Below are 14,078 nucleotides of genomic sequence, written 5' to 3'. Positions count from 1 at the left end.
CATAAAATTAATCTGCTAAAAAGAGTTCAACATGATGATGCAGAAGCTAGCTGTTCTAATATCAATACCACAACTTCCGTTGATATTTTCCGTCGCTGGGATTCTTATTAATTGAAGGCTTAAGTCTTTTTACCAAACATTCTTTAAGATATATGTCTTGATTTATTGCTGGAGCATTAACAGATTGCACAAATACCTCATAAAGCCCCCTTTTAGATACCGCTATCCATACATGTGTATGCTTTGGATACTTCTCTATACCTTTGTATCTCACTTCATCTGGATACTTATCTATATTATGTGTGTAAAATCCATCATTACCGAGTATTCTATCACAATAGAATGTGAAATACTTTTCATCGTCTATAACAATCATATTATCTGACCCAAAAAGATCATTTACCAGTTTTCAACTTTTCGACTTTTGAGCTAAATGTTCATTGTATTTAGGTTTTTTCAACATGTTTTGTAAAGAACATCTACTTGAGCTGGTTGACGATGTTGACCTGCATCTCTTGATATTATTGTAACTAGTAGCTCTTGCGTGACCTTCTTGCATAAAATGATTTATCACAATAATTTTTACCATCTATAGTACGTGGATTTTTTACAAAAAAAAGATTTTGTTTTTTCTTAAAATGTTCCTTTCTTGAAAGTTAAGACACATTTTCATTTGAATTTTTTTAGATAATATTGCTAAGTCATTGATGCATAATTCAAATAATTACAAATAGTTCAACGTGATTTCAAAGCATGGCAAAAAAAACAATTTTTATCTCAACCCACCCGTTCCACCCATTATTCGAATGTTTTTCAAAATAGAATTAATACTAAAATCAAAAAAGTTTAAAGGAGTGAGATCCTCACTTTCTTTCCACACGCTAGACAACTTTTTCTTGAAAAATTTGAAGCCGCTTTCTAAATCCACTAAATCAAAGCAGCGAAATCTGTAACTAAATTGAAAAAACAGACAAAGCATGCTTCCTGTCTGTGTAAAATGTCTGAAAACAAAACTGAATGTGTTATGTGTGGAGAAAACTTTGATGAAGCCTTTGAAGAATTCAGTCTTTATCAAAATATTCTCCATACTTACAAATATTGAGCACACGTTTTCAATTAACAAGTGTCTAATCTATAGTTCTTAACGATGGAGGTTTGAAAAAAATCATTTTAATCCCTATCAAAATGGGTGCCAAATAATAATTGTATCCCCAAATAATGATAATTGCATCCCCAAATAGTATGCCAAACTCATATAACAGAGAACAGAGTGGGGATTTTTTTTTTTTTAAAAAAAAAGCAAAGATTAAAAATTCTCAATAAGAACAATGATAAGTTTTGGAACAATTTACGTTACATTTGACAAAGATTAAACATATGAAGTGACAAAGATTAAACGCATAGCTAATTTTATAGTCTCACAGCTCTGATCTGAAGGTAATCCTATAGTCCTAAGAGATTAGGCATACAGAAATTGTGTTGGGAAGAACCCTACCACAAGTTGTAGTAAATGAGATATCTGTGAAACTTAAATCATGGATAGAATAAGTGTCTATTGGTTAAAAAAAAATTGAATCAAAATTTAAATAATGATGTATAAAGTTTTTGTCCGGGGCTAATTAGATTAAACAAATTTTAAAGATTAGATAAATAATTATTTGCTTATTTAAATGCAAACTAAATTAATATTCCTAATTTGATTTAATCAAATTAAATTTTTCACGAAGTCTATGATCATAGGGGTTTTATTTCTGCTGTTTTATGGGATAAAAAAACACTTTCAAAGAAAAAGGGTAGTTACCCCACCCTTACTCCCTGTTTGGATTCCTTATTGATATAAAAAAGTAGTTGAATTTTCAATCAGTATATACTTTCAAGAGTAGTATAACTTTGTATCTGTTTGTTGTAAAGATATAAGGAATAACACTACAAATTAAGTAAGTACAAATTAATTAAGTAACACTGCTAAGAGTAAAAGCAATAATATTAGGCAACTATGATCTAAAGTTAGAAATGCAAAATTTGTGTTAATAAAAAAAGACTTTTTTATTTTTTTAAAATTCTAACATATTAAAAATATAAAAAAGCATAACAGAAAAAAAATTTTTCATATTATTTCGTTTACTTTACTCCACTGCACAGTCTGCTGCATCTTCTTAATTCTAAAAATTATTCTTTCGAATCTTTTAACAAACTTTGCGCTTTGAGCAAAGTTACTTGACAAGATAGAACGTATATTTTTAAGTCCCATCATATTTTCTTTATCTCTTTTCCAATCATCTTGAGGTAATAATCAAAATTTTCGATCATTTTTATTAATTAAATTTTAACAGAATTTAATTAATATTAATTAAAATTTCGATCATTTTTAATATTCAAAATTTTTGATCATTTTTACACATTTAACAGTTAAGTAAAAAAATAACAACTTTTCAAGTTTTGTATTGTAGTAAAAATAACAAAACGGATGAAAAACTCTTATTATATTTACAACAATTCTAAAGGCATTTTCAATCATCTGTTTTTCTCTAATTAACGCTTTTACAATTCTACATACTTGCTATCAATGGCACAAGTGCATTAGGAAAATTGCATTTAAATTCCAAAATCGTTTATTTTTTTCCTTAAACATTACTTTTGCTTATAAAACCTTTAAGGTCAAACACGTTTTCTATATAATTCCTCCAATTGCGAACGGAATTCCTCTGAAACTTTCTGCTTACATTAAATGGACCAAAAAGACTAAAAAGTTCTGTTAAAGTTTTCTAAAGAAATTATGATAAAATGCAGCAGTCATTTTGTTTTTGCTCAATTTTAGTTCAAATACTTTAAGTAGGTTTTTCAACTATTAATAATATGGAGGGGCGGATTAATGTTTACGGTGAATTCTAATTAGGCCTTGGGTCCACTGATCTCTATAATAACTGGATAGCGCATCTCAAATATCAAAATTCACGCCAAAATCGCCATATTGGAAAGCCCCAGAACAATGAAATCTGATATGTGTGATAAAGCGATAAAGCGATAAGCCGAAAAACAGAACTTAAAGCTTACGGGATTAAAATTTTTGGGGCTTTCCAATATGGCGATTTTGGCGTCAAAAAATAAGAAGTTTTGCTCGGAGTTGGGTCTGATAGTTAAAATCGTGTACCGTAAAGCGCATTGTAATTATTCCGTTTAAAAACAAAGTTTCCTAACCTTAGAATGTTTATGAAATTTTGAGTTCAAGTCTGACTTCAAGATACCAAAATATAAGTTTTAGAAGAATGAATAATATTTCACTTATATTCGAACTTTGTTTCAGCATTTTTTTACACTAACCGAAAACTCATTCCACACAAGTTTAAAACCTAGATCGTAATAGTCCTTCAGGGTCCCTTAATTGCTGTTTAATGTTTTTTCGGTCTTATGCAGAGGTTTAAATTTTATAGTAATTTGGGGCACCTTACTATTGGTATATAAAAAATTTTAGTCATATTACCTCGCCGCCTTTAAGTTAAAAGCGTCTAAAGTTATAGAAATTATGAGGCGCAATAGCATATATGATAGACCAGTATCATGTCTCTCAGAATCTCGAATGCTGTCAATGTCTGAAGTCATGCATGAAAAACTTAATTTGCACAAAGTCCATCCTTATGGTGTTTATTTTCACTCACTCACAATCACATCTAATGAAGAACTAAGCCAAGGGAGGGTTAAAAAAGCTTTTTATAATTTAACAAAGCTTCACAAACTTCTTAGATGTTGTTTATTCAAAGATTTAAATGGAGATTTGTGGTTCAAAGAAGTGTTTCATGATGCTGATGACTGGATAATATTTATGACATATGAGTTGCAGAATGAAAATGATTGGCTTCATGTAACTACTTCAAATCTTAATATCTTTTTTGATTCAGAGAAAGGTCCATTGTGGCGTGTATTATGGATGAGATGCCCAAATATTATTGTTAGCAGCCATTTTCAATATCAGTATGTTCTTGTTTTTGTAGCTATGCATTTATTATGTGATGCAAGATCAGTGTTTGATGTTTTAACAAATCAATTAATGCCACTTTTAGAAAACGATGACTGTTTACTTAAACCAATCTCATTTCCCAAATCATATGAAATGGTGTATGACAATAAAACTGATTTACAACTATGTCTATCTAGATGTACTATTCCCTTTTACATAAAATGGGTTTTAAATACTGCTCATTGGTTATATCACAGTTCATTTTCTAGAACAAAACTTGAGAGATTCAAGCAAGTAGACATAAAAAGAAATCCTAGCTCTCTTTCTTATAGTTTACACCAAGTTAACTCTGCTATAAGCACAGAGTTTGTTAACCTATGCAAACTGCACAAATGTTCAGTTCATTCTGCACTAATTATCTTTATAGCTCTAGCTGGTATAGAGTTAGCAAAAAATTCTGGTTTACCATCAGATACATTTAAAACTGTAAATTTTCCAATTGATATGAGGAAATTTAATAAAGAACTTAACACAAGTCCAATGCCTCTGGGGCAGTTTGTTGCGATGGGTAGAGTAACACCAGAAATCAGTCAGTCTTTTTCTAATAACAAGGATAAGTTTTATTGTCAAGCACAAATTGTAAGCAACATTATTAAAAAGCAAAACAAGCCAACAAGTTCTGGAATATATGGTTTGGTCATTGCTCACATGTTAAAAGAAAAAAGGGATTTGAGTTTATTAACTCGTTATTTTTTCAGTTACCCTCAAATATTCTTTAGTAATATAGGAAGCTGTGGCCATCACAAAAATATTGGTCAAATTCAAGTGGAATCTCAGTATTTCGGTGTTAATACAAAAGACAGTATTTTTATAACTCTAATGACATTTAATGATGCAATGAGATTTTGCATTTGTTATGATAATAGTTGGTTTTATTCAAAACATGTAGAACAGTTTGGTAAAGAAATATTAGATTTAATTAAAGACTTTGTGAGTAACACTTAAACATAATTAGATGTTTTTAAATATGATTGTTTAACTTTTATTAATATTATTTAATTTTGTATTGATACTGTTATTATTTGTGTTGCTTACATTTAGACATTTAGCATATAAATTTATATTTGTAAGAAAGAAAGATTTCATGAATAACACATCATTTTTTTTTTGTTACTGTAATATAATTACTAGTTGCAGTTTTTATTATTCTTAACTTTTTGAAATAGTAGTATTGTTATAATTCAATTCAATTGTAAGTTATTTAGGAGTAAACTTTTTATATAGCAGACATGTGTAAAAACTACATTTACATTTTTTATTGTTTCATATTATTCTTTCCTAAAAACAGAAAGCAAAAAAGAAAAAAAAAAAAAATTCTGTACTTCTGCTATAAAACAAAAAGATCTGCTCTTCAGAAAAACTTTTTACAGGAAAACACTATACAACAACAAACACACTGGATACGATTCGTATTTAACATTTACGACTTTTTTCTCGTATCTCATGAACAAAATTCACATTTTTTCACTTTGAAACTTTAGTTTCATTTTTATACAGCTGTGGCCAAAAATTAAAGACCCCTCATTTTTTAGTTGGTTTCTTAATCTTTAAATTAAAATGAAGAAGATTCTAATTGACATATTAAATTATTTTTTTAAATAAAAACATACGGATTAAAGTGGTATAATTTTTTTAATCTAATTCTAATTAAATAGCGTTAAACTTATCAAAAAACTGATGAGTACTTATAAATCTTCTTTAAATAAATTGGACAAAATTTAACGACCACTTTCAAATCTTTAATTTGCACTTATTAAAAATAATAATCCATTGGTTTTTTTAACTGTCTTAATTGCTTATTACGTTGGCTATAAATTAAAATGTTGAAACCTGAGTTTCGATATCAAATAAACATTTATTTTTTGAATTGCAATAAGGATATAAAAATATTGCAAAAATGCGTGCAAAGATCGAAGAAAAAGACAGATACTTGTATTAAAAGAAGAAGGCTATGGCATCAGACAAATAGCTCGGAAGGTCTCACTCTTGCATTATTAACATAATTCAATGATACAAAGAGACCCGGTCAATTAATGATCGTCATAGGACTGGACGCAATAAAATTTCAAATGACCGAGATGTTCGCTCGTTAGTGAGATTAATGAAAGAAAACAGACAAGCATCATCTACAGACTTGTCTACGAAATAAACACTGTCAAACGGTCTGAAAGCAAGCCCTAGAACTGTGCGAAGGGTCCTCCACAATTTAAATTATTTATGGCGTGCTGCTGCAAAAAAACCACGCTTAATTAAAAAACAAAAATTTGCCAGGAAAGAGTGGTGCAAACTACATAAAAATTGGTCAACAGATCAGTGGAGCCGTGTGGTCTTTAGTGATGAAATGAATGTTGAGGTAGACAACAGAAAAAGTCGCGTAATGTTACATAGACTTCCAAGCGAACGGTTCGATGAATCATGCATTTTGAAACGAACAAAACAAGGCAGTGGTTCAATAGGCATTTGGGCCTGTATGAGTGCCTGTGGAGTTGGCGTTTTTCATTTATTCGATGGTAGACTCAACAAAGAAAGGTAAATCGAAATTTTGGAAAACTCGCTTATTCCTAGCATTGATTTATGGCAGTTGCAAGATGGATTTATTTTCCAGCAAGATAATGCGTCGTGTCATAAAGCGCATGTTGTTAGCGATTGGTTCAGTTCTAATAAAATTCAAGTGCTTCCATGGCCTGCCAATAGTCCAGACTTGAATCCAACAGAGAATTTATGGTCGTGGCTTGATCAAAAGCTTGGTAAAGAACAACTTTACAATTTGGAAGATTTGAAATCTTCTACCTCTCATCATTTGAAAAATGTGCCTGATGAAGTAATCAAAACTTTAATGAATTCAATGCCAGAACGAGTACAAGAGTGCTTGAAAACAAATGGAGGAACAACACGTTTCTAAATTATTTTTTTATTGCTTTTTGTAATATTTTTGAAACTGGTCTTAAAATTTTGTCCAATTTTTTTTCCCATTTATATTTTTTACTAGTCAGTTTTTTAATTTTTTAACATTATTTTGTAAAAAAATTATAAATTCTTTTATAATAAATATAAAATACAATAAAAATTCTTTCTAAAAATGTTTTTCTTTTTTGATACCTTTTTCCAAAATAAAATTTTACTAAGGTTAAAAATAAATTTTGAAAAAAAAAGAGTGGTCTTTAATTTTTGGCCACCGCTGTATAAGTGCCTTCGGTAATACGTTGCAAATAGCATCAGCTCATCGTTAAATTTCTTACAGAAAGTTGTGTTTTTATCGACTAAATCGACTAGTCGAAAAATCATATAGTCGATTAAATCGACTATGAGTTTTCTACTAATCGACTAAAAGTCGATTTAGTCGGTTAATCATCCTAACATCTTTAGTTCTACTTTTTCACTTGATTTAATTTTATCAATCTTTAATATTGTTATGATGCTGACCAATTAGTAAAGAAATATCTTTATAAGTAGTTTATCTTGTAAATAAAAATTATTTATAAAGATTGAACCATGCCGCAGTAGGCTAGGGGTGAGCAACCCCCCCCCCTCCAAAAAAAAAACAAAACAAAACAAAAAAACAAACAAACCATCTTCTAAATTGGAGTAATTTCTTTTTTTAAATGAAATTTAGAGACCCCTCTAAAACTGATTTAATTTTCTCCCTACTATGATTTTTAAGCTCAATATACCAATTTTACCAAGAAAATGTCAATATGTTAATTTTCAAATACTGGATTAAAATGAAAAAATCTTATAGTAAAGAAAAATAAGGCCAGAATGACGATTTCAGAACATTTTAATACTATTAAGGGACATATTAGTCCATAGACACCATTTAATGAATAAGAAGAAGAAATATGAAAATTTTTTTTATAACTGCATTTTTTCAAAGCGTTTTTCAATAAAATCCATTAACATACCCAACCTTTTTTAACACTTAACTTAAAATAAGCAGAAAAACACTAGGGCGCACAAGGCTGCACAATAGGGCATCCCGTACTTTTCAAAAAACATATTTTTTCATTATAAAATCTTGGCCCCAAGTATTTTTTTGCCTGAACATATATATATTTTAGTTCAGTTTAAAAAAAGTTGATTTTAAAAAGTCTTCATTTGCAAAAATTGGTCTTTTGTTGACCAAAAATATAACTTAATACAAAAAGAGATTTTTTTGCGGAAACAACCAAAAGCCCGAGAAACTTCTTGATAAAATATCAAACACAAAGGAATGTTTCGGGAATATAAATTATTTTGAATATTTGTTTTAAAGCATTTTTCAATACTTTATTTTACTTTTCAGTCATATTGTCATATATTCGTGATATAAAATATATAAGCAATGAGTGGTATAAAAACAAGAAAAAAAGCAAGCACAGTAATGTCCGACTTAATAGGTAATAAAATTGTTGTGAATATAATATTTTCTATATATTATTAATATTATTTTAGTAATGTTACTAAAATAATATTTGTAATACAAAGATAATATTATATTCACGACAATTATATCATATAATGTTATTAATTTATTTTATTACTATTATCATTAGTATTGAATCATGAATACATTTCCTTCTATAAAGTTTTATCATCAACAACATTATGAACAGTAACCATTTTATCAACAATAATAATAAGAGTAATAATAATAATTAATTAAAAACTATATATAGTATGATAATATTTTATCTCCAGGAAAAGGAAGAGACTTTATTCCATCTGAGCTACCAACTCTTGGTGCTGTTCTTCGTAAAGCTATACTGCTTAAAGAGTTGTCAGAAAAGAAGATATATCCATTGGATGATTTGATTAGGGAGACAAGATTGGAAGTTGTTAATCAATGGAAAAAAGCAAATTCAGATTTTTCTTCTCCAGTAATATTTACAGATAAGTCCATTGACAGAAAGATCAAAAAAAGTTATTGTGATGTTCAGGATATTTGCCGAAAAAGATTAACCAAAAAGGAAAAAATTGACAACATAATGGATTCTATGTCACGACTGTTTGATATAACTAAATGTAAATGTGAAATTCTTTACTGTAATGAATCAAGTTGTCTGGGATGTAATGAATCAAGTTGTCTGAGAGAAAAGTTCATATTAACTGTAAATGTGAAAAATCAGCAAGGATTCCCTTGATAGAGTTAGAATTTATTCAATCACAAAGAAACAAAAAGGGGGACAAAGCTCAAGTTATGATAGGATCAAAAGATTATAAAGAGGTTAAAAGGAAGCGAAAAGCAATTGAGCGAAGCAGTAAAAAAGAACATAATCTGAAAAAGTTCAAAAAAAAGAAGATGGTAAATAGTTGCTATTTGAAAAAAACATATGATGAGTTTTTGGAAAATTTTACTGACGAAGAAGAGTGGTCAAACAGTGAGTTAGAGTGTTCTTATAACAAAGAAAGTTCTCATGTATTAGATAAAAGCGAGGATATTAAATTAAAGAAAAATTGTATGAAGATACAAAATACAGCTATTGCTGCAATTAGGTATGAAGTTTCAAACACTACTGCTGCTGCTATTGCTTCAGGATTTTTAAAAGATTTGGTGGAGGCAAAAATTGTCCCAGAATCAGCTATTTATTTGTTATTAGACAAAAACAAAGTGCATAGAGCCAAAGATAAAGTTATGTCAGAGTGTCAGAATATTGGAGAAAATAGATTTAGAAGTGAAGATATTTCTTGCATTCTTTTTGATGGAAGAAGTGACAAAACAAATGTATTGACATTTAATGATGAAACTAAAAAATTTTATCCTTCAGTTCAAAAGGAAGATCACTATACTTTAACTGATGAATATGGTAAATATCTTCATCATTTAACCAAAGAAGAAATACCCAAAAAATCAAAAATTAAACCTGCTGAACATATTGCAAATAAAATATTTCAGTGGTGTAATTTGCATGGGGTAAAAGATAGCTTAAAATTCATTGGTTGTGATAGCACGGCAACAAATACAGGTCATATTGGAGGTGTTATCCATTATTTAGAAACTAGATTAGAAAGAAAATTAGGATGGCTAATATGTTCTCTTCACACAAATGAACTTTGTGTTCGACATTTAATAGAAGAGCTTGATGGTAAGACAACCTCAAAGACAGGATTTTCTGGACCCATTGGGAAGTTGCTTACAAAGATTACTGAAATGGAAAGAAATTACAGTTTTAAGCCAATATCTATAGGTCCTGGTCTAATTGAACTTCCTGAAGAAATAGTAAAAGAGTTATCTTCAGATCAGAAATATGCCTATAAAATATGCCAGACAGTAATTAATGGAACTCTTACTGAAGATTTGGCTAACCAAAAGCCAGGTACTTTAGTCCATTCAAGGTGGCTCAATACAGGTTCTTCCTTGCTTTTATTGTGGGTAAGCAAGCATGGGTTAGAGGGGGATGACCTAAAAAATCTAGAGTTAATTGTTAAATTTCTTGTATCAGTTTACTTCCCTATGTGGTTCCAAATTAAAGTGAAACATAGTTGGATAGAAGGGCCACGACACATCTTGAACCAACTCACCCTAATAAAACTTCAAGATGAACTTGTACAAATGATTATTGAAAAGTGTGTGAGATCTTCTGCATGGAATTCTCATTCCGAAATTCTATTGCAAACATTACTCTGCAGCGAAAATAAAATTGAAAGAGAATTTGCTGTTAATAAAATTTTGGAAATTAGAAAAAATTTGGAAATGGGAAATCTAGCTACCAGAACATACAAGCTTCCTTATTTAAACTTGGATGCAACTATATTAACAGAGCTTATAACATGGGAAGAGGTTTATGAACCCATCTTAACCTGTAAAATGAACATAAGTGAGCTAGAAATGATTGTGGATTGTCCTATGGTAGTTCCGTATTTCCCTGTTCACACACAAGGAGTTGAGAGGGCAGTTAAAGAGGTAAAGGGTTTTTCCTTATACTTAATAATATGTTAATCAATAGAAACTTTCAAAAAATCTTCTTAAAATGTGTTTTTCTTTAAGGTAACTGCAGCTTCTGAAACAGTGTTTGGTTTTGAGAGGCGCGATGGATTTATTCGTGCTAGAGCAGAAAATAGAGCAATAATTCCTCGTTTTAACAGCAAGCAGGACCTCATTTTAGTTTAACTTATATTTTTTATCATTTTTAGTATCACTGATGTAATATATTAGAAAGATAGAGTTATGAGTTTCATTTCAACTTTAACTTGTGTTCATTTGTGTTTTTGCTTTTATGGTGTAAAACAAGCACTTAAGAAATTTTTTATAGGCAAAGGAGGGGGGGGGGCGTGTGCATTACTTCTAAATTTTAAAACTGTTCTCTATTTACTTTAATGAAAAAATGTTAAAACATAAAAAAAAAAATTTTCACCGTCTATATGGGATGTTCTTAGACATATGTGATTTTTGGTCCCCCTCCCCAGTTCAATCAAATTTTGAAAAATTAAGGCCTGTTTTTGCAAATGATGCATTTATTCTGGTAAAAAAAATTTTGTATTTTCTTAATGTGTGTACCTAATGGCAAAAAAATCCTTAGGGCCAACTTTTTTAACAAATGTTGAAAAGTACGGGATGCCCTACTGCACAAGGCTGCACATATAATCAACTTTAAATAATACTCCCATATATATATATATATATATATATATATATATATATATATATATATATATATATATATATATATATATATATATATATATATATATATTACAGGGCCGGCTCAACAGCGTGGCCACTTGGCCACAGGCGCCGCTTCAAAAGGGGGCGCTAAAAAAATATAAAATTCAAAAACAAAAAAAATTAAAAATAAATATAAATTCAAAACAAAATAGTTTTTAGATTAAGATTTCAATTTTATAAAAAATTTTTTTAAAGAAAATTTTCCATACAATAAATAAAATTGTGGGAACTCTAAAAAACCAGTTTATACAGTACTACTGGTATAATCCACATTTAACAAGTTTTTGCTCATGAAGCTAACTCAATTCAATGCATGTTACATTTTTTACTCTTTACAAATTTAAGTGAACAAAAAAATGTTTCAAAAGAGGATATAAAAAAACCCATCATGTTTGGAAAGAAAAAATTATCAGGAGCTCAAAACTTAAAAAGAAAACAAGAAAAAGTTGTTTCCCACTCATTGATTCCTCAAGTGAAGTAGACAATTTTAAGATTAACTTCTTCAACAGCATTTTAGATTACGCTATTGGATCTTTGCAGGATTGGTTCTAAATGCTTATGCAGCATAATAATCAGTTAAACTTTCTTTACAGTTTAAATGCCAAGGACATTACTGAAGATGAATTACTAAAAAGATGCATGGATTTTGAAAAACTATTATCTTGCAATTAGTTGAAAGATGTTTCTGGAACTGACTTGTTTGAAGAGGTGAAATATTTGCAAAATCATTATAAGGGAAACTACTCTCCAAGAAATATTTTAGACTTTATTTGTTCAAACAATTTAAATGCAGCTTTGGGAAACTTATTTGTCTCTCTCAGAATACTTTTAACTCTACCTGTGTCTGTTGCAACAGCATATATAATGATATGCCGGTTCTGACTCATGAACACTTTTCCATACTTAAGGATGCTAACGTTGATGAGTTAACTTTTCTTCAAAAAATATGTTATCTTGAGGGATGATGTACCCCTAAAGATCTTATCAAAAAATTTCTTACTTTTTTTCATGTTACCTAAACTTAATGCCTTTTTCAAACCTCAGCGATAGGTCGTGTTTTGTAGTGACCGATGGCAAGTGTGTGAATTCCGTCATCTAAGATAATTCTTTTGTCGTCGTTAGCGCTGAGTGCGACTTTGTTAATTTCTTCAGTGTAGACGTCATGAAGATGAGATCGGAAAACGTTCATGGTTGCAAGTTGTTCTGTCTTGTTCATTAAGCAGTCTACCACAAGGTGTTAATAATGCTTTGAAAGTCAACCCCTTCCTGTAATTTTTTCAAGACGTAAAGACACAAGTGACCACAATAAGAAGTGTCACCAAACTGAACCCTTTCACTGTTATAATAAACCGGGCTTTTCAAGTAGTCGACCAGCTCAACAAGAGGAGGCTGAGCATAAGATCGAAGCTGTATTTTTTGTCAGCGTCTTTATACCAGCACACCCAATGAAACCCTACAGTGCTCGAATCCCCAGTGTTGATAATACCACATTCTTTTCTTCTCGGTTTTTTCAGTAACTCGTCTCTTACAAGAACTCCTCGAAAGTTTTTCAATTTTAACTGTTTAGCAGCCTTTATCAATTGAATTTTAGTTAAAGCTTCATTAGGTAAAACAATTCCTTTTACGTCAATCCATTGAAGGTCAATCATTTTTTTAATTTCTTAAAAAGTTTATCCGAATTTTTTTAACAAGCGATTTTTCATAGAATAGCACCTAAAAAGGGTATGCTTGAGAAGGGTGAGTTTGGTCCGAGCAATAATCCAGATCCAATAGATTGATAGCCTTTTCCATTTTTAACAAAGAGTCCATCACCGTGAACATTTTTAGTCCATGGGGTAATAAACAATCCTTCTCCACCTAAAGTTTTTATCTTCATTCCTTTTCCATTTTTGCTCATGTAAAAAAGACCTCGCCCAGCAATTTTATCAACCATAGCAGAGCCGGCAGAGGCTCCAACACCTGAAAGCAAACCAGTGGCAAGAGCAGGAACAACCTTTGTGGCTAGAGTTCCTAATAACGGCAAAAGAGCTCCAATGAAGCCTCCTTCTATTTTCGAGTTGTATGCAATTTGTCTTTTGCTCAATTTAAGAATGACTCCTTTACCAGCTTCATACGCTTTTCTAATTTTGTTCAATTGCGCATTAGTGATAGCGAGAACATGTTTACCGTTCAAGTCTTGATGAGAAAGCTTAATGCTAGTATCGGTTTTATCATGCATAGCTTTTTTAATTTTATCAGATTGGCTCTGCGAGATATTAATTTTGATATTTTGATAATTGCTCATTTTTTATGTATTAAAAAATTATTTATTTCACTTCTCGAATGTGATAACGGATTGTAATATCCTCTCCACGAAAATCAACCAAATCTCCATTCTGATCAATGATGCGAGTAACCATTGTTGAAATTTCAAACAGTTTA

General features: G+C 30.1%; 2 protein-coding genes across 2 annotated transcripts; both read left to right on the top strand.

Annotated features, from left to right (window-relative positions):
* The first annotated feature begins 3,043 nt into the window (after positions 1–3,043).
* Positions 3,044–5,258, top strand: LOC149892310 (uncharacterized). Its single transcript, XM_090080363.1, has one exon. The coding sequence runs from the start codon at positions 3,524–3,526 to the stop codon at positions 4,958–4,960; it is 1,437 nt and encodes a 478-aa protein (XP_089936489.1). The 5' UTR covers positions 3,044–3,523; the 3' UTR covers positions 4,961–5,258.
* Positions 5,259–8,199: 2,941 nt separating this feature from the next.
* Positions 8,200–11,175, top strand: LOC145196175 (uncharacterized). Its single transcript, XM_090079650.1, has 3 exons — positions 8,200–8,391; positions 8,693–10,895; positions 10,980–11,175. Exons 2-3 carry the CDS (start codon positions 9,192–9,194, stop codon positions 11,100–11,102), a joined length of 1,827 nt encoding a protein of 608 aa, XP_089935776.1. The 5' UTR covers positions 8,200–8,391; positions 8,693–9,191; the 3' UTR covers positions 11,103–11,175.
* Positions 11,176–14,078: the final 2,903 nt, after the last annotated feature.

The sequence above is a fragment of the Hydra viridissima genome, unplaced genomic scaffold (assembly GCF_058129835.1).
Source record: "Hydra viridissima isolate aposymbiotic clone 2 unplaced genomic scaffold, HvirCarnegie_v1 scaffold_2, whole genome shotgun sequence".
Classification (NCBI taxonomy): Eukaryota; Metazoa; Cnidaria; class Hydrozoa; order Anthoathecata; family Hydridae; genus Hydra; species Hydra viridissima.
This window is presented reverse-complemented; position numbering and strand designations above follow the sequence as displayed.

What these genes read in the sequence shown, in the direction of transcription:
- LOC149892310 (XM_090080363.1), top strand. Translation starts at nt 3,524, where the DNA reads ATGAGGCGCAATAGCATATATGATAGACCAGTATCATGTCTCTCAGAA.
- LOC145196175 (XM_090079650.1), top strand. Translation starts at nt 9,192, where the DNA reads ATGATAGGATCAAAAGATTATAAAGAGGTTAAAAGGAAGCGAAAAGCA. An exon ending in TTGAGAGGGCAGTTAAAGAG is followed by an intron (nt 10,896 to 10,979) that starts GTAAAGGGTTTT and finishes TTTTTCTTTAAG; the next exon opens with GTAACTGCAGCTTCTGAAAC.